This window comes from Pan paniscus, chromosome 18 (genome assembly GCF_029289425.2).
Source record: "Pan paniscus chromosome 18, NHGRI_mPanPan1-v2.0_pri, whole genome shotgun sequence".
In the NCBI taxonomy this organism is placed as follows: Eukaryota; Metazoa; Chordata; class Mammalia; order Primates; family Hominidae; genus Pan; species Pan paniscus.
Genome location: NC_073267.2, coordinates 315,788 through 341,933, shown reverse-complemented (window position 1 = coordinate 341,933; position 26,146 = coordinate 315,788). Strand labels below are relative to the sequence as shown.

The following is a 26,146-nucleotide window of genomic DNA, read 5'->3' as shown; positions in this document are numbered from 1 at the left end:
ACAGTAGAAAGTTCTTTTGGGGCCGGGAGCGGTAGCTTATGCCTGTAATCCCATCACTTTGGGTGTCTAAGGCGGGGGGATCACTTGAGGCCAGATGTTTGAGAACAGTCTGGACAGCATGACGAAACCCCATCTCTACAAAAAATACAAAAATTAGCTGGGTTGGTGACCTGCGCCCTTAGTCCCAGCCACTGGGGAGGCTGAGGGAGCCCAGGACATGGAGCTTGCAGTGAGCCGAGATCATGCCGCTGTACTCCAGCCTGAGCCTTGAGTGACAGAGTGAGACCCTGTCTCAAAAAAAAAAAAAATTGGACAATGCTGGCTTAGAGAGGGGGCTAGTTTTTTGAGGTGCATCATCAAGATATGGTTCAGGGCTGGGCGCATTGGCCCATGCCTGTAATCCCAGCACTTTGGGAGACTGAGGTAGGCAGATCGCTTGAGCTCAGGAGTTCGAGACCAGCATGGGTAATATGACGAAGTCCTGTCTCTACCAAAAATACAAAAAATTAGCCTGGCATGGTGGCACTCGCCTGTGGTCTCAGCTACTCAAGAGGCTGAGGTGAGAGGATTGCTTGAGCCTGGGAGGCAGAGATTGCAGCAAGCCAAGATCACATTGCTGCACTCCAACTTGGGTGACAGAGTGAGACCCCCCCTCTCAAAAACAATTTAAGATATGATTCAAGGTATAGAGATTAACTCTTACTTATTTTTTATAATCCTTTTCTATAATTCAATTATGAGAAAAGAAAATGGATATTGTCCAGTGTCTCTAAGACTTGAAACCAAGGTCAGAAAAGATGTAGTGTTCCCTGGGTATTAGGGGCCATGGTGCCCATGTTTAAATGTACCGTGTGTCCCCACCACTGGTAGGGGCAGAAGCCATCAAGCCAGGTCTGAGAGAGAGCCTGGTGTCCCTCAGAAAGGCTGGTGTGGGCATGTCCCTCTCTGTGTGGACACCATCTTCCTGCTCCCTTCTTTGAAACTGCGAGCAGTGCTTAGGCCACTACCTCAGAGAATGGGGAGCTAGAGGTTTAGAGAAGAACTGATTTATTTCATTTTCAAAATGCTCTGAAATCATATTATTATTATTATTATTATTATTATTATTATTATTATTTTGAGACGTAGTTTCATTCTTGTTGCCCAGGCTGGGGTGCAATGGCGCAATCTCGGCTCACTGCAACCTCTGCCTCCCAGGTTCAAGCAATTCTCCTGCCTCAGCCTCCCAAAGTGCTGGGATTACAGGCGTGAACCACCGCGCCTGGCCTAATTTTTTTTTTTTTTTTTAACAGAGGTTTTCTCCATGTTGGCCAGGCTGGTCTCGAACTCAGCTTGGTCAACATGGAGAACCCTGACCTCAGGTGATTGAACTCCTGGGCTTAAGTGATCCTCCCACCTTGGCCTCCCAATGTTCTGGGATTACACGCATGAGCCCCCTCACCCAGCTACCATCTCTGCCTTTAATTCTCAGGTGACATCTTGGGGAATCAGGTGGCACTGCTACTGTCCTCAGGCTTGGCCACTTTTGTAGCAGTGTACCCAACTTGTGGCTGCACTTGGGCCTAGGCCAGATGGGGTCCTTGGCCAGGCCGGCACTCTCTAGCTCACAACATACAGGTCCTCCCACCAGGCACACATAAGGCTCTGCCAGGGCCTCTCTTGATAGGTTTGCCTCTATTAGCTTGTGTTTTTAGAGCCCTACACTGATGTGTTAGAAAGATGCCCTCTCCTTTCTGTAGCTGAGGTTGACACACAAGAAAGCGGGTAGGCATTTTTGTCCCCAGGCTTGGGCATTTCCCTCTGCCCAGCCATCGCATCCATGCTGCAGGGCAGTGTACAGGGACAAGTGCAGGTTCAGGGTTCCAAGTTTGACTCTCGCTTTGCAGCCTACGGTGTGTGATCTTGGGCACATTCTTTAGAATGAGCCTTAGTTCCACTGTTTTCTGTAAGATGCCTGAGGGTGGTGAGTTGCCTTCACCTCTTCCTCCCAGATCAGGATGTTGTAGGACCATCCTTTTCTCTGAGTGTTAGCTGATGGCCCTGCCTCCCTCAGAGGGGGCAGACGCAAGTCTGTAAAATGCTCCTGTCAGGAAATGGAGCATTGCCGGACTCAGAAGCCTTCTGTGCTTACTCCTTTTCCTCTGGAGCAAAGGGGTTGCATTGTGACTTGTCTAGTTGTAGGAGGCAGAGCTTACAGTCAGGCTTCAGCTTCGAGGATTCTGACTTCTTGGGTGATCTTGGGAAAGTCCATGAAACATCTTAATGCTTTCATACTATACAACCTGAGGAGCTTGGCAGCTGCTGAGGAAAGAGATCCCTTCTGTGGATCTTGGGCAGAGCTCCCACACTGTTTCCACTCCTGGATTCAGGTCTCCTTTCTCTTTCCAGAATACATGGAAAGCAGTATGTCCCAGAACTCAAATATCTGCAGAGGAAAATGAAGTTTTTGTTTGTTTGTTTGTTTGTTTTTTTGAGGCAGAGTTTCACTCTGTCGCCCAAGGCTGGAGTGCAGTGGTGTGATCTTGGCTCGCTGCAACCTCACCTCTGGGGTTCAAGCGATTCTCCTGCCTCAGCCTCCCAAGTAGCTGGGATTACAGGCATCCACCACCAAGCTGAGCTAATTTTTTCTTTTTAAGTAGAGACAGGGTTTCGCCATGTTGGCCAGGCTGGTCTCGAACTCCTGACCTCAAGCGATCCACCCACCTCGGCCTCCCAAAGTGCTAGGATTACAGGTGTGAGCCACCGTGCCTAGCCAGAAAGTAAACTCCTAAACTGTTTCTAAAAATCTCAACTCAGGTAGTGCAGAAGCCCAGATGTTTTCTGACAAATATATATGGATCCACCATGACCACTTTATTGCTCCAGGCAGAGGCTTAGGGAAGTCAGGTGTGCTGGCAGTCACAGTATCTCAAGAATTGGAGCTGGTGAAATTCATATGACACGCTATAGTTTTCAGAAGGCTTTTGCCTCTGGGAGTCTTATGTGGTCCTCTGTAGGCGATTTCTTGTCATGCAGATGAGAAAACTTTTACCACAAAGATTAGTTTTAGGCTGGGTGCGGTGGCTCATGCCTGTAATCCCAGTACTTTGGGAGGCCGAGGCAGGAGGATTGCTTGACCCCAGGAGTATGAGACCAGCCTGGGTAGCATTGTGAGACCCTGTCTCTTTTGAAGAAAAAAAAGAAAAAAGGAAAAAAAAAAGAAAAGAAAAGATGAGATACTTCTGCACAGGCATCCGGCTAATACATATGGTGCTGGGTCTGACCCAGCTCTGCCAGCCTTGTGCTTACTTCTGAAAAATGACTTTTGTTCCTGCCCAGCCCGTACTTCTGTGTGAGAATTTGACTTTTAGTGAGAAAACCCCATGATAAGCGTTGAGCGTGGGGAGCGTGTGACCCTGTTTCTCAGCGTGGGGAGTGTGTGATCCTGTTTCTCAGCGTGGGGAGTGTGTGACCCTGTTTCTCAGCGTGGGGAGTGTGTGACCCTGTTTCTCAGCGTGGGGAGCGTGTGACCCTGTTTCTCAGCGTGGGGAGTGTGTGATCCTGTTCTTGTCTGGTAAGTTGCTTAGTCGTGATGGTCAACAGTTAATGCTTAATGGTGGCACTTCTGCTAGACTTTTGTGCAGATTTTATAAAACAGCCTTGTAACTTTTCATGGTTTTTAAAAAAGTGATATGTTTTTGTTTGGTCTTGATGGTCCTGTTCCCATTTCAGCGAGCCATGTCCTCCAACCGATGAGCAATTGGTTGCAGGGTAAGACCGAGTCTCCACCGTCTTTCTGTCTTGATTCCGGCTGCCTTCTCTTCTTGTAATTGTGCTTAATTCCTGATTTCCCTCCATGTTGAAGAGTGACTGATGAGGCACACAGGCGTGGACCTCACTGCCCCAGTTCCCCCATGAATGCCCAGACTTCCCACCACCCCGGGTTTTTCTCTACCCAGTCATTTAGCTATTTCACATTACCTGAGAGGCCAAGGCATGGCTGGCTGGCACCCGGGAGACTTCTGGGACCAGGCATGTCACACAAACCTCCTCTTCCTCCAGGTAGGCACAAGTAGTCCTGTGAGGGTGGTGGGCAAGCAGGAGTGGACTCTGTCATCTCCCTAGTCCACTGCCGCCCTAGAGAGACCTGTGACTGTTGCTCCTTGTTTTTATTTTTTGAGGGGTTTTGTGGGGGCCTCTCCCAAGGGTTGGGCATTAAGTGTGATGCTCAGGCCTAGATGCTATTGAGTGTGCTTAATAGAGGCAGAAATGTTCTCATGGAATTGATATGGTGCTTGTCCAGGAGGGCACGGATGACGGGCGACTCTTCCATTCCCCTTGACAGTGCATCTCCTCTGGGCCTTGGAGGTACACACAGTGTCTGTGAGCTTCCAGCAAGGAGGTGGGTGGGGCGAGCAGAGTTGAGCTCCCCTCCAGGATGTCTTTCCATCCCTTTAGGTGGGTGGGGGGAGCAGAGTTGAGCTCCCCTCCAGGATGTCTTTCCATCCCTTTAGGTGGGTGGGGGGAGCAGAATTGAGCTCCCTTCTAGGATGTCTTTCCATCCCTTTTTTTGCCCAAGCTAGAGAGCAAACCCTACTCCAGAATAGCTCGGCAGTGATAGAAGGTCCTGGCCTGTTTTCTGGCTGGGCTGGTTCATCTTCCTAAACGTGTTTTTCTTGAATTTCCAAGTTATTCCAGGAATCTTCAGTTTTTGTAACAGATGTTTTATTGTGCTGCAGTACATTTATTAGGCCTTTCACCATCAAAATGAGGGAAAAGGATTTTCATAAAGGTTGGAAGCCAATAAAACAAAACAACACTTGTTTATGGTTCAGTTTGCTGTTTATAAGTTTTGCCCCACCCCCAATCTCATGAATATAACTCTGTCTTTATGTGTATTACATTACCAGACACACTATATAAAGTATAAAGCCAGATGGGTGCAGTGGCTCATGCCTGTAATCCCAGCACTTTGGGAGGCCAAGGCAGGCAGATCATGAGGTCAGGAGGTCGAGACCAGCCTGGCCAACGTGGTGAAACCTCGTCTCTACTAAAAAATATGAAAAATTAGCCGGGCGTGGTGGCACGCGCCTGTAATCCCAGCTATTTGGGAGGCTGAGGCAGTAGAATCGCTTGAACCCAGGAGGTGGAGGTTTCAGTGAGCCGAGATTGCGCCATTACACTCCAGCCTGGGCGACAGAGCAAGACTCCATCTCAAGGGGAAAAAAAAAAAAAGCCGCTCAATTGTTGTGTCATGGGGCCGGGCGTGGTGGCTCACGCCTGTCATCCCAGCACTTTGGGAGGCCAAGGCAGGCGGATCACCTGAGGTCAGGAGTTCAAGACCAGTCTGACCAACATGGTGAAACCCCGTCTCTACTAAAAATACAAAAATTAGCTGGGCGTGGTGGCAGGTGCCTGTAATCCCAGCTACTCGGGAGGCTGAGGCAGGAGAATTGCTTGAACTCGGGAGGCGGAGGTTGCAGTGAGCCGAGATTACGTCATTGCACTCCAGCCTGGGGGACAAGAGCAAGACTTCATCTCAAAAAGAAAAGTGTTTTGTCATTATATGTTTGTAATATTAAGGTGTGGGGAGTAGATTTCTCTGTGGGTCAGATTTGCTCAGATAAACAGTGGCTAACTACCACCCTGCTGGCTGCCTCAGAGGGCTCCATGAACAGCCACTAAGTCAATGTGACTGTTTTTTTTTTGAGACGGAGTTTCGCTCTGTCACCCAGGCTGGAGCGCAGTGGCACGATCTCCGCTCACTGCAACCTCTGCCGCCCAGGTTCAAGTGATTCTCCTGCCTCAGCCTCCTGACTAGCTGGGACTACAGGCTTTACTGCGCCTGGCTAATTTTTGTATTTTTAGTAGAGTCGGGGTTTCATCATGTTGGCCATGCTGGTCTCGAACTCCTGACCTCAGGTGATCCACCCACTTCAGCCTCCCAAAGTGCTGGGATTACAGGTGTGAGCCACCACGCCTGGCCCAGTGTGCCTTTTTACTTCAGCTCACAGATTTCCAGTTGGCCGTCTCTGCAGACCCTGGCCTCTAGCAGGGAAAGAGCCTTTTATTTGGCTGTTGTGAGGGCGCCTTGAAGTTTAGGTATTTATAAATGCGAACTGGGCTACCACTGCTTGCCTCTGAAAATCCCAGGGACCATCTCACAGCCAAACTAAATTTGGTCCCTGGACTGGTGCCTGAGGGCTGAGGCTGAGACATGGCTGTGACTCTTTATGACAGAGCAGCAGTTTTTAGTGGAGATTTTGGGCTGTCAGAGCAAGGGACCTTTCTGGAGTGGTGGTGGTTATTTTTCTGTTATCTCTGTGTCCCCTGAGTCACTGGGTGGCAGAGTGGAGGGGCACTGTTTAGATAGGATGTGAGGCGTTGGCCCTGGGTCAGTTGCTAGAGCAGAAGTGTTTGGTGGCGTTTTAATACCTCAAACCCTCCTTCAACATTACCATGTCCCACAGATGGGAGTTATAGAACAGAGTGAGCCATTTAGGGTTTTTGAAGAAAGCGTATTATGCCTGTAGTGTAAGGCACTTGAATCCTCCATCTCTGCAGGAGAGACCTGCAGTGGGCTGCTGAGGACTTGGCTGTGGGTCCTGCATTTCCCAGGATAACTCTAACAAGATTGATTTCAGAAGGTCCAGCTGCAACCTGACTGGGTTGAGAGGCTATTTCCAAATGGCACAAATAGGTTTGACCAAACCCTCGTATGTGGTTTGTTTGTGGGCCTAGGGTGACTTCGGATAGTTCGAGGGTCGTGCCAGTTCAGGAGGAAGGCTGGAAAACAGCATGAGCCCCACAGCCCATGATATACTTGGAAAGAATCCTGTAGCTACTTGCCGTTTGCTATTACAGAGCTGAGCTACAGTGCAGTTCAAAGAAGGCCTTCCTTTTTCATCACCACATGGAGGAGTTATGTTAGTCTCTCCCATCCCTTCACCAAGAGGTCCTCTGGGGAAGAAGCATGACCAGGTTTGCACACTAGAATGTCTGTCCTCAGTGGTCTCTTCTAGGACCTTAGGGGTCTCCCTACCCAGGGGCAGAGTATGGCCTTGGGGAGGCTAGAGCTTCCTCAAGAGAGTGCACCCTCCTGACCTAGATATTAGATATATTTTTCCTGGGTGGAGAGATACGTATGGGACTTCTCTCTCTTCTGGGTCCAGATCAGAGGTAGTACATTTGTGTTTCTAGAGCGGAGGCCCTCAGAGCCCTGGACTCTGAGATAAGAGTCAGCACCACCCACAGCACCCCTGCAGGTGACACTCCCTTATCCAGATCTCCCCAGGCAGGAGGCATCAGCATTGCCAGTAAGGAGATGTAACGGCAAAGATGACCTTGAAAAGGGGAAAAGGGGAAAAGGGATGCCCTCCCTCCCACACCACAGCTGCTCCCACTTCTCCGTGGCACCCAGTCGTGTGCAACCTGGTATTTCTGCCATTTGGAAATAGCTGTGATCACAGTGGGCTTGCACATCTTGCACAAAGCTTCTTCCCTGATAAAAACCGGAAAGTTTAAGTGTTCGGGATAAGGGAACGGATGGGCAGCCACGCTATGAGGAAGGAAGTCAGCGCTCTGCACGCATCCCTGTGCACTGTCCCCTTGCCCTCCACGCGGCTGTGTGGGTGAAGGGCCGCTCTGTGGGTGAAGGGCCTGGGTCCTGGGAGTTGAAGGTGCAGCACAGCAAACCTGAGTGTAACTGGGAGAGGCCCCTCTGCCTGTGAACTTTAAAGAGCAGCTCCTCAGGGCAGTGCCGGCTCCAGCTGATCCTCCCTTTGAAAGCAAACTGCAGCTGTTTCTCTCCTGAATTTAATAGAGCATGCCAAAAAATGACAGCATGTGCCTTCAGTCTGTGCTTCTCATGCCTTTTACCTTGTAATTCTGGTGATCTTACATCCATAACCTCTGGGATTGCTACAGAAGGGCAACTGTTAGTAGCTTCCACCAGCTGTCGGGGCAGAGCAACTCCATGAAGGTGCAGTTTACTGAGACCCTTCCCCTCTGGGGCCAGCAGGGCATGGTGCTGTGGTATTTTGTTAACTTATTTTTATTCTACCTCTCTTAAATTTTAAGGTTTTCAGATGTTATTCTGGCAACAATTTTGGCAACCAAGTCTGAAATGTGTGGCCAAAAATTTGAACTGAAGATTGATAATGTGCGATTTGTTGGGCACCCAACACTGCTACAGCATGCTCTGGGGCAGGTATGGCTCTCCCTGGGCAGGTGGGGCTCTCCCTGGGCAGGTGTGGCTCTCCTTGGGCAGGTGTGGCTTCCCCTGGGCAGGTATGGCTCTCCTTGGGCAGGTGGGGCTCCCCCTGGGTAGATTTGGCTTCCCCTGGGCAGATGTGGCTTCCCCTGGGCAGGTACAGACCCTCTGGGCAGGTGTGGCTCCCCCTGGGCAGGTGTGGCTTCCCCTGGGCAGATGCGTCTGTCCTTGGGCAGGTGGGGTTCTCCCTGGGCACGCGCAGACCCTCTGGGCAGATGTGGCTCTCCCTGGGCCGGCAGGCCTGGTCCATTCTGGCTCTGGGGGGCTCATAACTGAAGCTGACACCAGCTCTGGTGAAGGTACTGGGCAGGAGACCTGATTAGACACTTGCTATGAACTGTGCATCTTCATAAACCCAGAGAGTCCAGTGGAAAAAGAGACAGGTGTTCTTGCCCCTGAAGACAGGTGCTTCAGTCCCTGTCCCTAGCTTTTACAGTCTCCATTCTAGGTCTCTACTGACTGTGGCCCTCCCCTTCATATATAGCATGTCTGTTTCCAGGGGAGGCCAAGATAGTGAGTTAACTAGCATCTGTCAAACCCTTGAATTTTCTACAATGTGGTGCAAGCATTTCCTCTTATTTATTACAAGACACTCTAGTAGCTAATATTAGTGTTATTCAGCACTTATTTTTCTGCTAAACCCTCTCTGTATGTTCTCTTGATGAATAGGTGTCATAGCACTGAGGAATTCATCTTGTTAGCAGGATGAAGGGAACTTGTACACCAGAGCCTGCCAGTCAGCTCTCTGCATACAGGCAGGATCAGTGATGGCATTACTCAGATTCTAAAGGGTCGAACACAGTAACGTAGGATTTAGCTACATTTATACAGATCCAGCAATTCTGGGAGGTTCTGTGGTGTTATTCGTGAACCTCCATGGAAGGAGTTTCTGAGGCGGTTGATGAGCCTGGCCCCCTGTACCGCACCCTCCCTTCTCATCACAGCCTCCACAGCTGGGGCACAGTCCCCTACCTGTAGGCAATGAAGGGGAGAGTTGGCAGCCTGCCCGCGGTCACACCCTGTAGACAGGAGTGGCAGTCGGGGGTAGGGGATGGGTGCCAGGGCAGCCTGGGGCCCCAACTCCCCCTGGTGGCAGTACTTGTAGTTGGCTTTGAAGAGTTCCCCCGTGCCCCTTGGAATGCTTCCCTTGAGTGCCCTGGTCCTTGTGAAGCTGGCTGGATGCCAGAACCGGGAGCACAGAAATTAGGACTTGCTGGCCTGCCTCACCTGGGCCCTGCTCAGGGCTTGGCTGTCCCTGAACATCGTCCTGTCCCTCAATTGTTCTGAGTATGCGTCATACTTAGCAGATACAGCCTGGGTGGATGCAGGCGGGCACGGGAAGGCAGTGGGGGTGTGGGTCTGTGTCCTCCACCCATTTATGCCCCTCTCCATCTCGTCCCCTGTGGGCGTTGTCAGCTCACTTCTGTTAGCGGGGGTGGGGGGGCATTGTCAGCTCACTTCTGTTAGCGGGGGGGTGGGGAGGTCAGGGCACTGACCTTCCCACTCTTGTCATAGTTGTGACTTTGTCCATGCAGTAGGCACGCCTCCAGAGCAAAGGCATTCATTGCTTTTCCAAGACCTTGGTGCTGTATTCTGGGGACTTTTGCCATGCCTGAAGTAGAATAGCTCTAAACAGCTTTCCTTAGAAAGTCGTCTCAATTAATTAGAATTATGCATCTTTTACAGGTCTCCAAAACAGATCCTTCCCCGAAGAGGGAAGCACCTACTATGATTCTTTTTAATGTGGTGTTTGCACTGAGGGTGAGTGTTTATATAAATGGTTAAGATCAGGGAGTGGGGCCAGTGGAGAAGCAGCTCTTTTTTTCCAACAAGCGTGTCATTGACTCGGAGCTTGGACTGCAGTGGGCTGGCCCCTCCTGGGGTGCAGGCAGACTGCACTTCATTGTTTACCCCTTTTTGTTTTGGTAAAATACACATAACACTATTTGTCATTTTGAAGTCTATGCTTCAGTGGCATCTGGTACATTCATGTTGTATAACCATCACCACTATCTAGATCCAGAACACTTTCACCACCCCAGAAGGAAACCCCAAACCCATGAGCAGTTATTCTCTTTTTTTTTTTTTCTGAGACAGAATCTCGCTGTGTCACCCAGGCTGGAGTGCAGTAGCGCAATCTTGGCTCAATGCAACCCCTGCCTCTCAAGCTCAAGTGAGTCTCCTGCCTCAGCCTCCCGAGTAGCTGGGATTACAGGCGTGGCCACCACGCTCAGCTAATTTTTATATTTTTAGTAGAGATGGGGGGCTTGCCATGTTGGCCAGGCTGGTCTTGAACTCGTGACCTTAGGTGATCCACCCACCTTGGCCTCCCAGACTGCTGGGATTACAGGTGTGAGCTACTGTGCCCCGCCCCTGCTAATTTTTGTATTTTTTGTAGAGATGAGTTTTCACCTTATTGCCCCGGCTGATCTTGAACTCCTGGTCTCAAATGGTCTTCCCTCCTTGGCCACCCAAAGTGCTGGGATTCCAGGTGTGAGCCACTATGCCCAGCTGGAGCTTAATTTTTAAGACAACAGGCCTGCCTTGTTGATAAATAAGGAACTATGAATTAAAACAAAATGATTTGTTAATGGCTCCTGGGGTATAGGGTTCTGGGAGAAGTTCTTCACTTTCTGCTTGATACACTTTTGTAGTATTTGCATTTTCATAGCATCTTTATATTTCTTACATAATTACATAATATAAAGAGCCACAAAGAAAAATGAATGAAGTAAAAAAACAAGCAAAGGAATAAACAAAATCCATGACGAATGTTGTCCACCTGTCATCACCGATAACCCCTGTGGGACAGTTGATGAAACGCAGCCACAGCCCCACCCAGGATGCTGTAGGCAGGCCCTCACCTCGGGGAACAGTGTTTCCAGGATGCTGTAGGCAGGCCCTCACCTCGGGGAACAGTGTTTCCAGGATGCTGTAGGCAGGCCCTCACCTCGGGGAATAGTGTTTGACAGCATAGCATATGATGCCCTTAGATCTAGCAGTCCCACTGTTAGGAGTATTATCAAGAAAAACAAGCAACTTTTACAACTGCATAAAGATTTCCCCCAGGCTTGTTCTCAGCAAGAATAAAGATTTTTATAACAATAATTAAACTGGAGATAATCATAGTGTGTAGTAGTTGGGGAGTGATTAAACAATGTGGTGATTATTATACACTGGCCCATCCTCTTGCCATTGAGGGTGAGAAATGGAGATCAGACTAGAACCTGGAGAAGTATGGATTGATTACGGACAAGTAAAAGCAACTGGAGCTGAGCACAATGGCTCACGCCTGTAATCCCAGCACTTTGGGAGGCTGAAGCGGGTGGATCACCTGAGATCAGGAGTTTGAGACCAGCCTGACCAGCATGGAGATACCCCGTCTCTACTAAAAAATACAAAATTAGCCAGGTGTGGTGGTGGACACCTGTAATTCCAGCTACTCAGGAGGCTGAGGCAGTAGAATCGCTTGAATCCGGGAGGCAGAGGTTGCAGTGAGCCGAGATCGCACCATTGCACTCCAGTCTGGGCAACAAGAGCGAAACTCCATCTCAAAAAAAAAAAGCAACAGGAAACAAGATAGTCTAGGACTTCAGCTGGCCGTGATATTGACGAGTAGGAGAAATTTTGATAATGTAAAGAGTTTGTATTTTTTGGGTGGACAAGTCTTTCTTTTTAAAATATATACTTTTGTCATTTTAAATATACTTTATTTTTAAAATATAGACTTTTGTCATTTTAAACATATATTCTTTCTTTTTAAAATATACACTTTTGTCGAGGCACAGTGGCTCACTCCTGTATTCCTAGCACTTTGGGAGGCCAAGGTGGGTGGATCACTTGAGCCCAGGAGTTTGACACCAGCCTGGGCAACATAGCGAAACCCCATCTCTACAAAAAATACAAAAATTAGCCAGGCATGATGATGTGTGCCTGTAGTCCCAGCTACCGGGGAGGCTGAGGTGGGAGGATCACCTGAGCCTGGAAGGTCAAGGTGGCAGTGAGCAGTGATCATGCTGCTGCACTCCAGCTTGGGCAACAGAGTGAGACCCTATCTTAAAAAAAAAAGAAATACACTTTTTTTTTTTTTACTTTGAAAAATTTTAAACCCTGAACTAGAGAGAGCAGACTGACAAACCTTATATGCCTGTCTCAGGTGCCTTTAAACCCCGGCTCCATATATTTCCTTCCCTCTCTCTATTTCAAGGCAAGTCCCAAACCTTATGTCTGTTCATCCCTACGTACTTCAGAAGATATCTGTATAAAATATGGGCACTTAATTTTCGGCCATGATACCCTTTGTACATCTGAAAAAATTTACTGTAATAAGTTGGCATCACCTAGTACCTGGTCCATTGAAGCTTCTCCTGATTGCTAAAGCCTTTTCACAGCTGGACTGTCTGAACCAGGATGCAAACCCAGCCCAGCTAGTGCATGTGGTGTCTTTATGTCTCTGCCAATCCAGAGGTCTCCCCTCCCTTTGTTCCATCAAATGCTCCACATTTGGATTAATCTCACTGTGCAGTCAGACTTGCTCTCTGTCCCTGTGTTTCCTTCAAACTACAAGTTAACTCTGAAGGCTTGGTTCTATTTGGGTACAAGTTTTGGGGATGAGAAAGTCTCATGGGTGATGCCTTAAACTTCCTGCCACTTTATGTCGTGTATGGTGAAAATATGGTGTGTCTAAAAGTTCCCATTAGTGCTGGCACACCCTAGGTGTTAGCTTTCTCAGCATGTCCCTCACTCCATGTCAGGCCTTTGCAAACCGGACATGCTGGGACACCCCATGAGTGCAGGTCACTGAGCGTCACTGGGGACTGCACCACTTTGTATGTCTGGAAAGGTCAAGCATATGGGCCCTGGACATCCAACTCATGGACACTGTTGTGCCTCAGCTGAATAATCACATATCCAGGATCATTCTCCTCCTCCTTGCTTTGCTCGTGGAAGTATTTGTACACAGATTTTTCTTGTAGGTGGGTATTTTGTTTTGAGGCAATTGTATACACCCCATATGTCAGCCCTCTGGTCCTAAGGACACTGTTGAGGCAATGCCCTTGACATGGAGGAGCAGGTCTGCTGCCCAGTGGTGGGCACGGCATGGGAGCAACAGTCAGTCCTTTCTCTGGCAAGGGATGCTGCCTTGTTGTAAGTCCATCCAGGTGTGAGTTCTGTTTGTGAACATGGGATCTGATGAGAGTATAGAGAATTTCTTCAGCTCCAGATGAAGAACGTATTTACTGTCTGGGTCAGGCTTTGCCCCTGAAGCCTGGCTGTGAACACTTTGGGCATGGCCTTCCCTCTCAGATAAACAGGAGGAGGAGGCAGCACCAGAGGTTGTAATCAGCAGTACCATTCACCCCTTTCCCTTGTCCCACCCCCACCCCCACAGGATGACTCAGCAGTCCTGTTGGCCTCCAGAAGCACTGAGTCATGGTTGGCCCAGTTATCTGCTCCCTCAGGTGTTTTCACAGACCCCCACAGCTGCATGCCTCCGCCCTTGGCTTGGGCAGATGTGCTTGCCTGGCTGACTGTGCTCCCTGATAGGTTCCAGAGGGCCGAGGGCCCCTCTTGTTCCTGAGAGCCTCCTGCACTGTCCTTTGACCCAGTCATCATGGTTGCAGAAGGAGCGCTTGGGCAGAGATATGGGCCTGGAGCCTGCTGGTCTTCTTGTTGACCAGTGTGACTTCTGCTGGGAAGGGCTTCTCATCCTTCAGGACCAAAAGTATTCAGTGAACAATTGGCCTGGTGCCTCTCTTTTTGTACTGTGCATCCCTGTAGTAACGTGGCCTGTCGTGATGAATTCTTACAACTTGTAGACTGGTTCTGCCTACCAGTAGTCAGCAGTGCAGTGGTGACCACAGGCACTACCAGGGCCTTTGCTCAGGGCAGGTTCTGTTCTTAGTTTGTTACATGGCTCGCTAATTTCTTCCATTCAGTCCTTGCTGAGGGAGGCACCATTGCTGTTCTTCCTTAAGAACAACAGTGCCCCCTTAGGGCACCCAGGCATTTCCAGAGCCATCTCTGTTACTATTCAGGCAGCCACTCCCAAGAATGGAGCATGGGGGCTGACAGCCCACCTGTCTATGGATGGGCCCTGGAGGGGACTCAGGAAATGAGCAGCAGTGGCCTCTGCAAAGGAGCCTGGGGGAAAGCAGTAGAGACGCTTTCTTTCATGGTTTGAGTTTTTGCTGTGTACCTGTGTTAGCTCCATTTAAACTGTGTCCAGCCGTGTCCCTGTGCACACGTTTGAGTCTGTGTGTGGTCTCTCTCCTGCAGGCCAACGCAGACCCGTCAGTGATAAACTGTCTGCATAACCTGTCCCGTCGTATCGCTACCGTGCTGCAGCACGAGGAGCGCCGCTGCCAGTACCTCACCCGGGAGGCCAAGCTGATCCTGGCGCTCCAGGATGAGGTGTCCGCCATGGCTGATGGTGAGTGCAGCAGGGCGTGATGGGCATGGGTCTGGGCTGGCTGGTGGCCTCTCTGCAGCGCAGACCTCTGTGGAGGGGCTGTCATTCAGTGTTAATGGTACAGATGTTGGCGGGGCCTCACCCACCCCAACACCAGCAGAGCAGTCAGGAGCTTGCAAGCATCGGCTTTTGGTGAGCTGGGCATTGAAAATGAAGTCCTCACAACAGCTTCGCTAGGCAGTGTCCATGATCATCCCCATTTTGCAGATGTGGAAACTAAGGCTCAGAGAACTTACATGATCTTCACACTGGGCTGATTGTGCCTGGGGGGCACAGGAAGACTCCCAAGGGGCACATTTGTAGATGAATTTTCCTGGATGGATGTGTTGAAATAGATTTCCCGACCGGAATTGTTCTTTCTTCCTACACACTGCTGCATGATCACCGTTCACATAGGTGAGGCAGCTCTGCCTAGCCCTGGTCCTGCTGGAGATGTTGAAGAAACTATTACTCCCTGGGGCAGGAGAGGGCGTTGGAAATATCCAGCTGGTGAGGTGGACAGTTTCCAGTTCTTTGCTTTCAGCCAGATTGAAGGAGGACCTAATTGGGTTATCAACTAACCAATTATTAAAAATAATTTTTGCAGACAGAACATTGAGTGTGTTTTGGCCTACTGTAAAGATTTCAAAACATAAAGAGACACCTGTAACAAACTGTCCATCTCCGTTTTCTTTGGCCAGCACCTCTATAACAAAAGAGAGAATTAGGCACAAAATTAAAGTCAGACCTAGTTGTTGTAGCAGTAAGTAAAATTAGTTATTGACATGAATGAACAATAATAAAGAACAGCCTCTCTGACTCAGGTGCATTTTCAGTACAAATTTACCTGTGGCTGGCTGCGGTGGCTCATGCCTGTAATCCCAGCACTTAGGGAGGCCGAGGCGGGTAGATTGCTTGAGCTCAGGAATTCAGGATCAGTGTGGGCAACATGGTGAAATCCTGCCTCTACCGAAAAAACCCAAAAATTAGCCGGGCATGGTCATATATGCCTGTAGTTCCAGCTACTCGGGATGCTGAGGTGGGAGAATCACCTGACCCTTGGGAGGTGGAGGTTGCAGTGAGCTGAGATTGCACCACTGCACCCCAGCAAGGGTGACAGAGTGAGACCCTGTCTCAAAAAATAAATAAATAAATAAATAAAAATAAAATAAATTTTGACAGGTAATTGTCAAATATATAAAGTTTTTCTTTTGTTTTTTCCTCTGTCACCCAGGCTGGAGTGCAGTGGTGTGATCTCTGCTCACTGCAAGCTCCATCTCCTGGGTTCACGCCATTCTCCTGCCTCAGCCTCCCAAGTAGCTGGGATTACAGGCGCCCGCCACCACGCCCGGCTAATTTTTTGTATTTTTAGTAGGGACGGGGTTTTCACTGTGTTAGCCAGGATGGTCTTGATCTCCTGACCTTGTGATCTGCCTGCCTCAGCCTCCCAAAGTGCTGGGATTACAGGCGTGAGCCACCGCGCCCGGCTACCTGTCAAAATTTATAATATGTTTCTGCTTTGGCCAATTATATGCTAATTATAATTGTGATAATAACAATCCAAAAGTTTTGTTTTTTTAAACATTATCTTTTTAGAGTCTGTGACTTTATCACAGGAAGTAAAAATAAATTTTATTTTAAGTCTATGTATATATTTTTAGAAATTTATGAAAAAGGATGAATAAAAGACTTTTTGGCTGGACGTGGTAGCTCACACCTGTAATCCCAGACAAAAAAATTTAAAATTAGTAGGTCTAGGCCAGGCGTGGTGGCTCATGCTTATAATCCCAGCAGTTTGGGAGGCCAAGGTGGATGGATCACTTGAGGACAGGAGTTCGAGACCAGCCTAGCCAACATGGTGAATACCTGTCTCTACTAAAAATACAAAAAAATTAGCCACACATGGTGGCGGGCGCCTGTAATCCCAGCTACTTGGGAGGCTGAGGCAGGAGAATCGCTTGAACCCAGGAGCTGTAAATCTTGTGTTGTGATTCTTGTAGGAAACGAAGGTCCTCAGTCCCCATTCCATCACATCCTGCCCAAGTGCAAGCTGGCCAGGGACCTCAAGGAAGCTTACGACAGGTAAGACAGGTGGGTGTGCTTATTAACCTCCTTCTTATGGGCCAGCCTGCCTGGGCCTGAGGAGCAGCATCAACAGGTAGGGCTCCCCGGTACTGACCACTGTTCTCCTGGGGTGTGAGCATCAGGGTTCCCTGAGGTTAGGGCCGGAGAGGACTGGGAAGGGATGGTCATGTGGCTGCTCTTGAAAGAAGTGACCTTGGTGGCCATTTTTTTTTGTTTATTTTTTATTTCTATTTCTATTTATGTCTTTTTTTTGAGATGGAGTTTTGCTTTTGTTGCCCAGGCTAGAGTGCAATGGCATGATCTCGGCTCACAGCAACCTCTGCCTCCTGGGTTCAAGAGATTCTCCTGCCTCAGCCTCCCGAGTAGCTGGGATTACAGGCATGCGCCACCACACCCGGCTAGTTTTGTATTTCTAGTAGAGACAGGGTTTCTGCATGTTGGTCAGGCTGGTCTCAAACTCCTGACTTCAGGTGATCCACCCGCCTCGGCCTCCCAAAGTGTTGGGATTACTGGCGTGAGCCACCGTGCCTGGCCGGTGGCTGTTTTTTAAATGGTTTGCTGAGTAGCGTGCACTCTGCTGGAACTTATATCACAAAAGACAAATCACTGTCCTATGTTTAAGGACTTATATCTCCCGATAGAAGAATGAACAAGGGATCTGAGCAGCGAGCTCACAGAAAAGACAGGTGGTTCAAACATGTGAAGAGATGCATCAATGCATCACAATAAAGCTACACAGAGATCCCATTCCCCACCTGTTATACTGGTTAAGATCCACAATTTCACGAGACTCGATGTTGGCAAAGCTCGGGGGAAGAGGCATCTCGTGTGTTGCTGGTGGGACAGAGGTACAAACCCCTGAGTACCTTTGCTTTTTTAAACCCCTTTGCTGAGTAGCATGCACTCTGCTGGAACCACCACCTCCAGACTCCTCTTAAAACAGAAAACGAGCCCGAAGTTATACATGAGAGTCCGAAAGTGTTTTTAAATCAAACAGATGCAAAATGCCATTTTACTGAGCATGACGCAACACCAAGTTCTGGGCCCACCTTCACGAGGTGGGTGTCACTGACTCCAGTCACTTAAGAGGAAATTGAGGCTCAGTGGGTGAGGCTGGGGCCAGCTGTCTCCTCTCACTCTGAGAGAGTTGGGGTTTGCGACACTGACTGTGTGAGGGCAGCAAGCCTTGAGGATACCATGAAAACCTCACAGTTGTTCTGATTATATTGGCTGAGCATCACCTTTATTAAATGTGGACAAGCAGGCCGGGCGTGGTGACTCACGCCTGTAATCCCAGCACTTTGGGAGGCTGAGGGGCGGATTTCTTGAGGTCAGAAGTGCAAGATCAGCCTGAACAACAATGTGAGATCGCATTTCTACAAAAAATTTTTAAAAAATATCTGAGTGTGGTGGCACAAGCGTAGTCTCAGCTACTCAGGAGGCTGAGGTGGGAGGGTCACTTAAGCCTAGGAAATCAAGATTATGGTGAGCCATGGTTGTACCATTGTACTCTGGCCCCAGCAACAGAGCCAGACCGCATATCAAAAATAAAAAAAAAAAAGGCCGGGTGCGGTGGCTCACACCTGTGATCCCAACACTTTGCCAGGCTGAGGCGGGTGGATCACGAGGTCAGGAGTTCGAGACCAGCCTGGCTAACATGGTGAAACCCCCTGTCTACTAAAAATACAAAAAATTAGCCGGGCGTGGTGGTGCATGCCTGTAGTCCCAGCTACTCAGGAGGTTGAGGCAGAAGAATCACTTAAATCTGGGAGGCAGAGGTTGCAGTGAGCTGTGATGGCGCCACTGCACTCCAGCCTGGGTGACAGAGCTAGATTTCATCTCAAAAATAATAATAATAATAATAATAATAATAAAATAAAGTAAAATAAAAAATAAAATTTAAAAAATACTTTTTAATTCTTTTTTTGGCTGCCTAGTGAGCCGCAACTGCCCCCACCATTGAGTTTGTTCCAGCCTTCCGGTGCTAACCACTTACCTGTGTTATTTAGTATGTGCGCCTCTGTATCTATAAGATAAATTCCTAAAGGCATTACTAATAGGGAAAATGGCATTTGTAATGTTGTGTTTCCTTCTCAGGGGTTTGTACCTCTGTCCCACCAGCAACACACGAGATGCCTCTTCCCCCGAGCTTTGCCAACATCGAGTCTCGTGAAATTGTGGATCTTAACCAGTATAACAGGTGGGGAATGGGATCTCTGTGTAGCTTTATTGTGATGCATTGATGCATCTCTTCACATGTTTGAACCACCTGTCTTTTCTGTGAGCTCGCTGCTCAGATCCCTTGTTCATTCTTCTATCGGGAGATATAAGTCCTTAAACATGGGAGAGTGATTTGTCTTTTGTGATATAAGTTGCAACTAGCATTTGTTTGTCTCTTGGTGACCCTGGGGACTGAGCCTCCCCAGGTGTGAGAGACCATCAGCCCTTGCCAGGTGATTGCTTTGTTTTCTGGCCCCTTCTGTGTTGCAGAATGGGACCTTTGTGGTCATGTAGTCTGACCCTGTCTTTGATTCATTGTTATCACACTAATGTTTTCTCTTTGTTGAGAGAATTACTACCCTCTGGCTTTGAATTGCCTGGTATCCAGTCTCTTCCTTGGAAATTGTTCCCTTATTCTGAGTGTATGCCTCAACTCGGATTAGATTACAAGCAAAAATCAGGCTAACTTGGAATTAAAATAAAAACCAAGCTGGTGCGGTGGTGTGCTCCTATAGTCCCATCTCACAGGCGAGGCCAAGGTTGGGGGATCACTTGAGCCCAGGAGTTCGAACTTGTAGTGCTCTATGCTGGTGTCTGAATAGCCACTGTACTCCAGCCCCAGCAACATGGTGAGACCCTGTCTCTTAAAAATTTGTTTAAATAAAAACCAAACCATTGACTTTATATTTCTTTTTCTTCTTTTTTTTTTTTTGTTTGAGACGGAATATCCTTCTGTCGCCCAGGCTGGAGTGCATTCTTCTGCCTCAGCCTCCCAAGTAGCTGGGACTACAGGTGCACACCACCACGCCCGGCTAATTTTTGTATTTTTAGTAGAGATGGGGTTTCACCATGTTGGCCAGGCTGGTCTCGAACTCCTGACCTTGTAGATCCGCCCGGCTCGGCCTCCCAGAATGCTGGGATGACAGGCGTGAGCCACCGTGCCCGGCCCGTTGACTTTATATTTCTAAAGGAAGAATGGACTATGATTTCTTAGGTTTGAATCGTGCTGGAAAGTTGAAAGGAGACAAAACCTTGGACTGCCTGTTGTGTGATCTACAGGCTGCGGAGGAGCTCAGAACTTGAGGCAACCCAGCGCCACCTAGTGGATATTAAAGGAGGACAGGAATCTGAGTTTTGGTGAAAAAGGCTCCTAAGCTGTTGTTCAGCACGTAGCATTCTTTCCTGACCTACGCATTCTGTTTGTTAGTGCCCAGGATCACATTTCCTCCATCCAAACTCCCACCCTAACAGTCTTGGGTCCTGGAGCTTGCCCCAGGGATGCTGGCAGCTATGTTTCTCTGGCAGGAGTCCAGGCAGTAGTACCCTCCCTGTACCCATCCTTGTCTGGCACTGGCATGGCTCTGCAGCCACCCAGGAGCCCCTCTGGGCTGTGGCCTCTCCTCTGTCCTCATCCCATCAGGTCCATGGTTGGCCTTGACGGTCTGGTCTGCTGCTGCTCACTCTTCTGCACTGAGAAGAGGAGACTGAGTTTCCATTACTGATCAGGTGACCTAGGACACAGAGCGCCTTTCTCCTGATGGTGACTTACTGCCAGATCTGGGGGAATCTCAGAACAGAACTGAAAGACCAGAAGCTGTGAGATTAATGAGGTTGGAGATTGGGGTGGGATTTTTCAAAGGAATTGTTCCTGGTTCTTTTTTTTTTTTTTTTTTTTTTAAATTTAAGGCAGGGTCTCACTCTTTTGCCAGGCTGGAGCGCAATCTTGGCTCACTGCAACATCTGTCTCCCAGGCTCAGGTGATCCTTCCATCTCGGCCTCCCGAGTAGCTGGGACTATAGGCACACGCCACCACGCCTGAATAGTTTTTGTATTTTTGTGGAAATGGGATTTTGCCATGTTGCCCTGGCTGATCTTGAATTCCTGGACTCAAGCAATCTACCCACCTTAGCCTCCCAAAGTGCTGGGATTATAGGTGTGAGCCACCATGCCCTGCCTCCAGTTGCTATTTTATTTATTTATTTATTTGTTTGTTTGTTTGTTTGAGACGGAGTCTTGCTTTGTCACCCAGGCTGGAGTGCAATGGCACAATCTCAGTTCACTGCAACCTCCGTCTCCCGGGCTTAAGTGATTCTCCTGCCTCAGCCTCCTGAGCAGCTGGGATTACGGCGCCTGCCACCAGGCCTGGCTAACTTTTGTATTTTTAGTAGAGATGGAGTTTCACCATGTTGGCCAGCCTGGTCTTGAACTCCTGACCTTGTGATCTGCCAACCTCGACCTCCCAAAGTGCTAGGACTACAGGCGTGAGCCACCACGTCCGGTCCCCAGTTGCTATTTTAATTAAAGGTAGGGTTATGGTGTGGCTGAATAGCCTGGTGGCCCTGTCCTGCAGGACCTAACATCTGTGAATATAGGCTGGGAATGTGAATCGCTCAGGAGGCCACCCCAACACTTGTGCCAGACCTAGCACTTGTGTCTCCCTGTGGATCCCAGTGGCCCTCAGTGACAGCTTGTCACTCATTCATATGACCATTGAATTGTGTCTCCCAGGAGGGCGGGGATGTCTCCTCACTTTCTGCAACACAGCCCCTGCACTCAGCCTGTGGAGGAGCACAGCTCATCCGCTAGGGGTCGACAGAATGTGTGGGTGGGAATAGCAGCAGTGCAGATTCCATGGAGTGTGAAGAAGTGATTTGCTGAATGGTTCTCCGAGTTAACAGGACCTGTGGTGGGGAGTGATGTCCAGGGTCTGGCTGGGTAGGTGGTACTTGGTGCGGAGCCTTGCACTGCAAACTGTTGAGAGCAGGGTGGGTCCCATGGACCCTCTGTGAATATCCTGAGAGTTGTAGTACCCATTTCCATAAAAACGCACCTATATATAAACTTTCGTTTGAAATTTCAAGGTAGGCTGTTTGGAACCCACATAGATCTTTTGGGTTATGCAGCATCCCACTACTTATGGTAGGAAGCCAGGCCCATCCGTAGGACCAGAGGATGCAGAGGTTTGCGGGATAGCTTCACAGGTCCTGTCCAGTTCTAAGGTTAGGAATGGATGCTTTCTCAGATGCTAAAAGCTGAGGGGACTAGACTAAGCTTGTGCACATTTCTGTCTTGGAGATGAACGGCGAGAGTGTGTTTGAAGCCAGCCATTCCCTTTTGCATAGTCATTGCCAGGATGCAGGGCTTTGGCTGGGGCACCTATCTCCTGTCACAGACTGGGCTGGGCCCTCTTGGCTGGCCCAGAGCTGTGTGAGGGGCTGGATAAGTCTTGAGGAGGACAGTGTTTTCCTCCAGAGTGTTTTCAGACCAAACCATCAAACACCTTGCAAATAGAAGTGCAAGCTCGGCAGGAGACCTTTTAGGGCCCAAACCCTGCTTGTGCTAAGGGCTCTTGTCTTTAAGCTGTAGACTTAAAAACAGGGACAAACCTTTCTCTTTCCCCTTCTTAACAGACCTCAGTGCAGCTCCTGGCTTACCCTCTTACTGTGGGGGATTTACAGGCTGGAGGTTGGGCCGGCACCTTTCCAGAGCAGTCATCCCTCTGACATGTTCAGGGAATTTGCCCAGGTCTGCCATGGCCTTTGGGGCACTCCTGGTGGCAGCACTTGTCACCGCTCTAGGGAGCTGGGTTAGTTCATAAAGAAGCGCCAGCCTCAGTGCAGAGTGCTCTGAGGGAGAAAGCAGCAGGTGGGTGAGCTGATGCTTGGGAAAATGGAGTAAAGTCCACGTGGAAGTTAGAGGAACCAACATGGCGTGTCTCTGCCAGAGGAGAGGGCCCCATGCCAGTGTACAAACCAGACCACATGAGTGCGGCTCCAAGGACAGCTGACACGGTGAGGGCAGCAGAGATGACCAAGCTGGGAAGTCACTAGAAGAACCTTCATGTGTTCTCCCTCCTGCCCTCATTTCTCCATACCCATAGCTGGAACTTGTCCCTGGCTTTCCATGAGGTGTGTTCCAAGCCCCTGTTCCTTTCCCTATAACTCTCTCCAGTTTCTAATGCTCCATACAATTTGATTACAATTATGTGTCTTTTTTTTTAAACGTTAATTTCAATTTTTTTTGAGACAGGGTCTCGCTCTGTCACCCAGGCTGGAGTGCAATGGTGCGATCTCGGCTCACTGCAACCTCCGCCTCCTGGGTTCAAGTGATTCTCCTGCCTCAGCCTCCCAAGTAGCTGGGATTACAGGCACCTGCCACCACACCTGGCTAATTTTTTTTTTTTTTTTTGAGATGGAGTTTCACTTTTGTTGCCCAGGCTGGAGTGCAATGGCACGATCTCAGCTCAGTGCAACCTCCGCCTCCGCCTCCACCTCCCGGGTTCAAGTGATTTTCCTGCCTCAGCCTTCCAAGTAGCTGGGATTACAGGCATGCACCACCACGCCCAGCTAATTTTGTACTTTTAATAGAGACGGGGTTTCTCCCTGTTGGTCAGTCTGGTCTCAAACTTCTGACCTCAGGTGATCTGCCCACCTCAGCCTCCCAAAGTGCTGGGATTACAGGTGTGAGCCACGGCACCCGGCCTAATTTTTGTATTTTTAGTAGAGACAGGGTTTCACCATGTTGGCCAGGCTGGTCTCGAACTCCTGACCTCAAGTGATCGGCCTGCCTCGGCCTCCCAGGTTTTGGGATTACAGGCGTGAGCCGCCACGCCCGGCTAATTATGTGTCTGTCTAGATGCCGCTGAGTGAAGCCCCCAGCGTGCAGAGCAGCCAAGTTGTTTTCTTCCCTGCTGCACTCCAAGTACCTAAACTGGTGCTGGGAGCCACAGCACATGTCATAAGGCCTCACTGTGCTCCTAGGTGGAGCAAAGACAGCTACGTTGGAAACAATAGGAGCCTCCGTATTCTGATTCTGTGGTGTCCCAACAGCCACTGTGAGCTGCATCCTAAATAGCACAGAAACAGAAAGGCCTTGGGTGGGTGCGGTGGCTCACGCCCGTAATCCTAGCACTTTGAAAAGCCAAGGTAGGAGGATCGCTTGAGCCCAGGAGTTTGAGACCAGCCTGGGCAACATAGACCCCGTCTCTACAAAAAAAAAAAAAAAAAAAAAAAAATCACCCAGGCGTGATGTTGCACGTCTGTAGTCCCAGTTACTTGGGAGGTTGTCTTGAGCCCGGGAGATCAAGGCTGCAGTGAGCAGAGATGGCGCCACTGCACTCCAGCCTGAGCAACAGTGAGACCTTGTCTCAGAAAAAAGAAAAAAAAAATAGACCTTTTATTTCCAGTGGCCCTCCTTTCTGACCCAGATGGTGACAGCACAGTGCATGGGGCCACCTCTCGCTTGCCCTTTCTTCCCTGTCACATACGGATGCCAAGATCCTAACTATTGCTTACTCAAGTTGAGTAACCTGGATCCCCTGGACAAATCTCTCCTGGTGTGATCTTTAATTCCTTAGCGGCTGGGACATTTCTCAGGGTTTGATACGAGTTTTTCACCCTGCAAAGACCCTGACCAAAGAGAGGTAAGGTTCTGGGAGCCTCTGTCTGCCCCGACATACTTGGTTAGCATGCAGTTCTGGAAGAAGCTGAGACTGCTGCCCTCCTCTGGGACCTTGGGGCCATGGTGTTCTCTGAGCACCCCATATTGACGTGTCCTAAGAGACGTCTGAGGGGCCGTTTGTACCTTCTGGCCTGGGGCAGCCAGAAGTCTGGCCAAGCCTCCCGGACTTAGCCGGATGTGGGTGTGTTGGCCTGTCCTGCCAACTGGGAGCTGAGAATAGCAGAATAGGGTCAGGGGGTGATGGGAAAAGCACTAGTTGGCTGCTCTCCTGGGCAGTGGGGCAGTGAACAGAGGAAACATGATGCGGGGAGGTGCTGTAGAAATGGGCAGTTTGGAGAAGAACTTGTGTGTGTTTTGCTCCTATTTTAGAACTGGTGTCATTGTGAGGCTTCACAGGCTGCGTTCCCTGTGCAGGACACAAGGAAGGTGCCGGCCACTTTGAGTGGCCAGGCCTTGACAAGAGTTGCCTGGAGCCCCCGGGGATGCGGTGAAGGCCAGCTGCAGACAGCTTTGCTTGAGCAGTTGCATCTCCTCTGTGTCATAGAACAAGTGCTGTTGGCTCTTACTTAAGGCAAGGGCGCTTTGTGGTGAGCGGTGGAGTTGGGTGGGGCCCTGGCTTCTCCATCAGGGAGTTTTAGAAGCTCCTGGTGAAAACAACTCCTTCCTTGTTTTGTGTGGTTCCCCGAGGGGATGACGTGGGCTGCATCCCCACTGTGGAGCCTGTTCTTGGGGCAGGGCTTCCTAGGAAAGACAGTGCACGCAGGGAGGGCGGTGTGTTCCTTGGCTTCATTCAGGAAATGCAGCTCCGTGCCTATGTGCCTGACACGTTTTACAATGTGTAGAGAGCAGAGAATGAAACCCACAAGCCCCCTCCTCAGGAGTGAGTTCTGGTTGGGGAGACAGCATTAGGCAGCGGGTCAGGGGTTGGAGTGTCAATGGGGCTGGGGTCAGGGGTGCTTCACTGAGAATGTGACACTTGAGTGGAGACCGATGGAGTAAAGGAGCCTTGGGGCGTCTGCAGAGAGTTTGTGGGCAAGGGCAAATGCCAGGGCCCTGAGCACAGCGGGACCTGAGTGACTGGGCACAGGGAGTGAGGCCACAGGAACGTGGGTGTTGCAGGCCCATGGCTGGGACTGCCCAGGTGGGAGTGTGGGGAGCGGTAGGCAGAGGGGCCAGTGCTCTGGGTGGCTTGGGCCTGGTGATGCTGAAAAGGCCTGGATTTTGGACATCCCTGCAGGTGGAGCAGATGGGATTTGCTGATGGTTTAAAGTGGACTGTGAAAGAAATAAGGAAACTGGGATGGTGTTGCTATGTTTGGCCTGAGCAAGCTTTGGGACCCAAAAGAACCAAGTTACCCTTACTGATAGAATGTGGAGTGAAAGGTTTTCTGTCGTAGTGAAGTGTTGGGGCTGGCTAGCACGGCTGGCTTGTGGTGACCACTTGGTATCCACATGCACTGCAACTGGGGTGCTGTGGGCATCTGCAGAGTGCAGGGAGGTGGGCACTGTGTGCTTCTCACCACTGGAACACTCTGGGGGACTTGGCATTCCTTCCCTGCCCTCCTCGCCCTCTGAGACAGCCACTGTTCTGCCTGGACGTGCACCTGTGACTGGGTCTTCATGAGGTGTGCAGGGCAGGCCCATTCACAGGGAGGATGTACTCTGGTGTTGGGTGTCTGC

General features: G+C 49.7%; 1 protein-coding gene across 5 annotated transcripts in view; it reads left to right on the top strand.

Moving 5' to 3' along the window:
• The window catches only part of NPRL3 (NPR3 like, GATOR1 complex subunit), a 70,672-nt gene that overhangs the window by 27,845 nt on the left and 16,681 nt on the right, over positions 1-26,146 (top strand). For all 5 annotated transcript variants that reach the window (XM_063598111.1, XM_034951559.3, XM_034951560.3 and 2 more), the window contains exons 3-6: positions 8,059-8,188; positions 9,938-10,012; positions 14,531-14,684; positions 16,703-16,784. In XM_063598111.1, coding sequence (XP_063454181.1) covers positions 8,105-8,188; positions 9,938-10,012; positions 14,531-14,684; positions 16,703-16,784 — 395 coding nt within the window. In that variant the 5' untranslated portion in view covers positions 8,059-8,104. The remainder of the gene's footprint in view (positions 1-8,058; positions 8,189-9,937; positions 10,013-14,530; positions 14,685-16,702; positions 16,785-26,146) is intronic.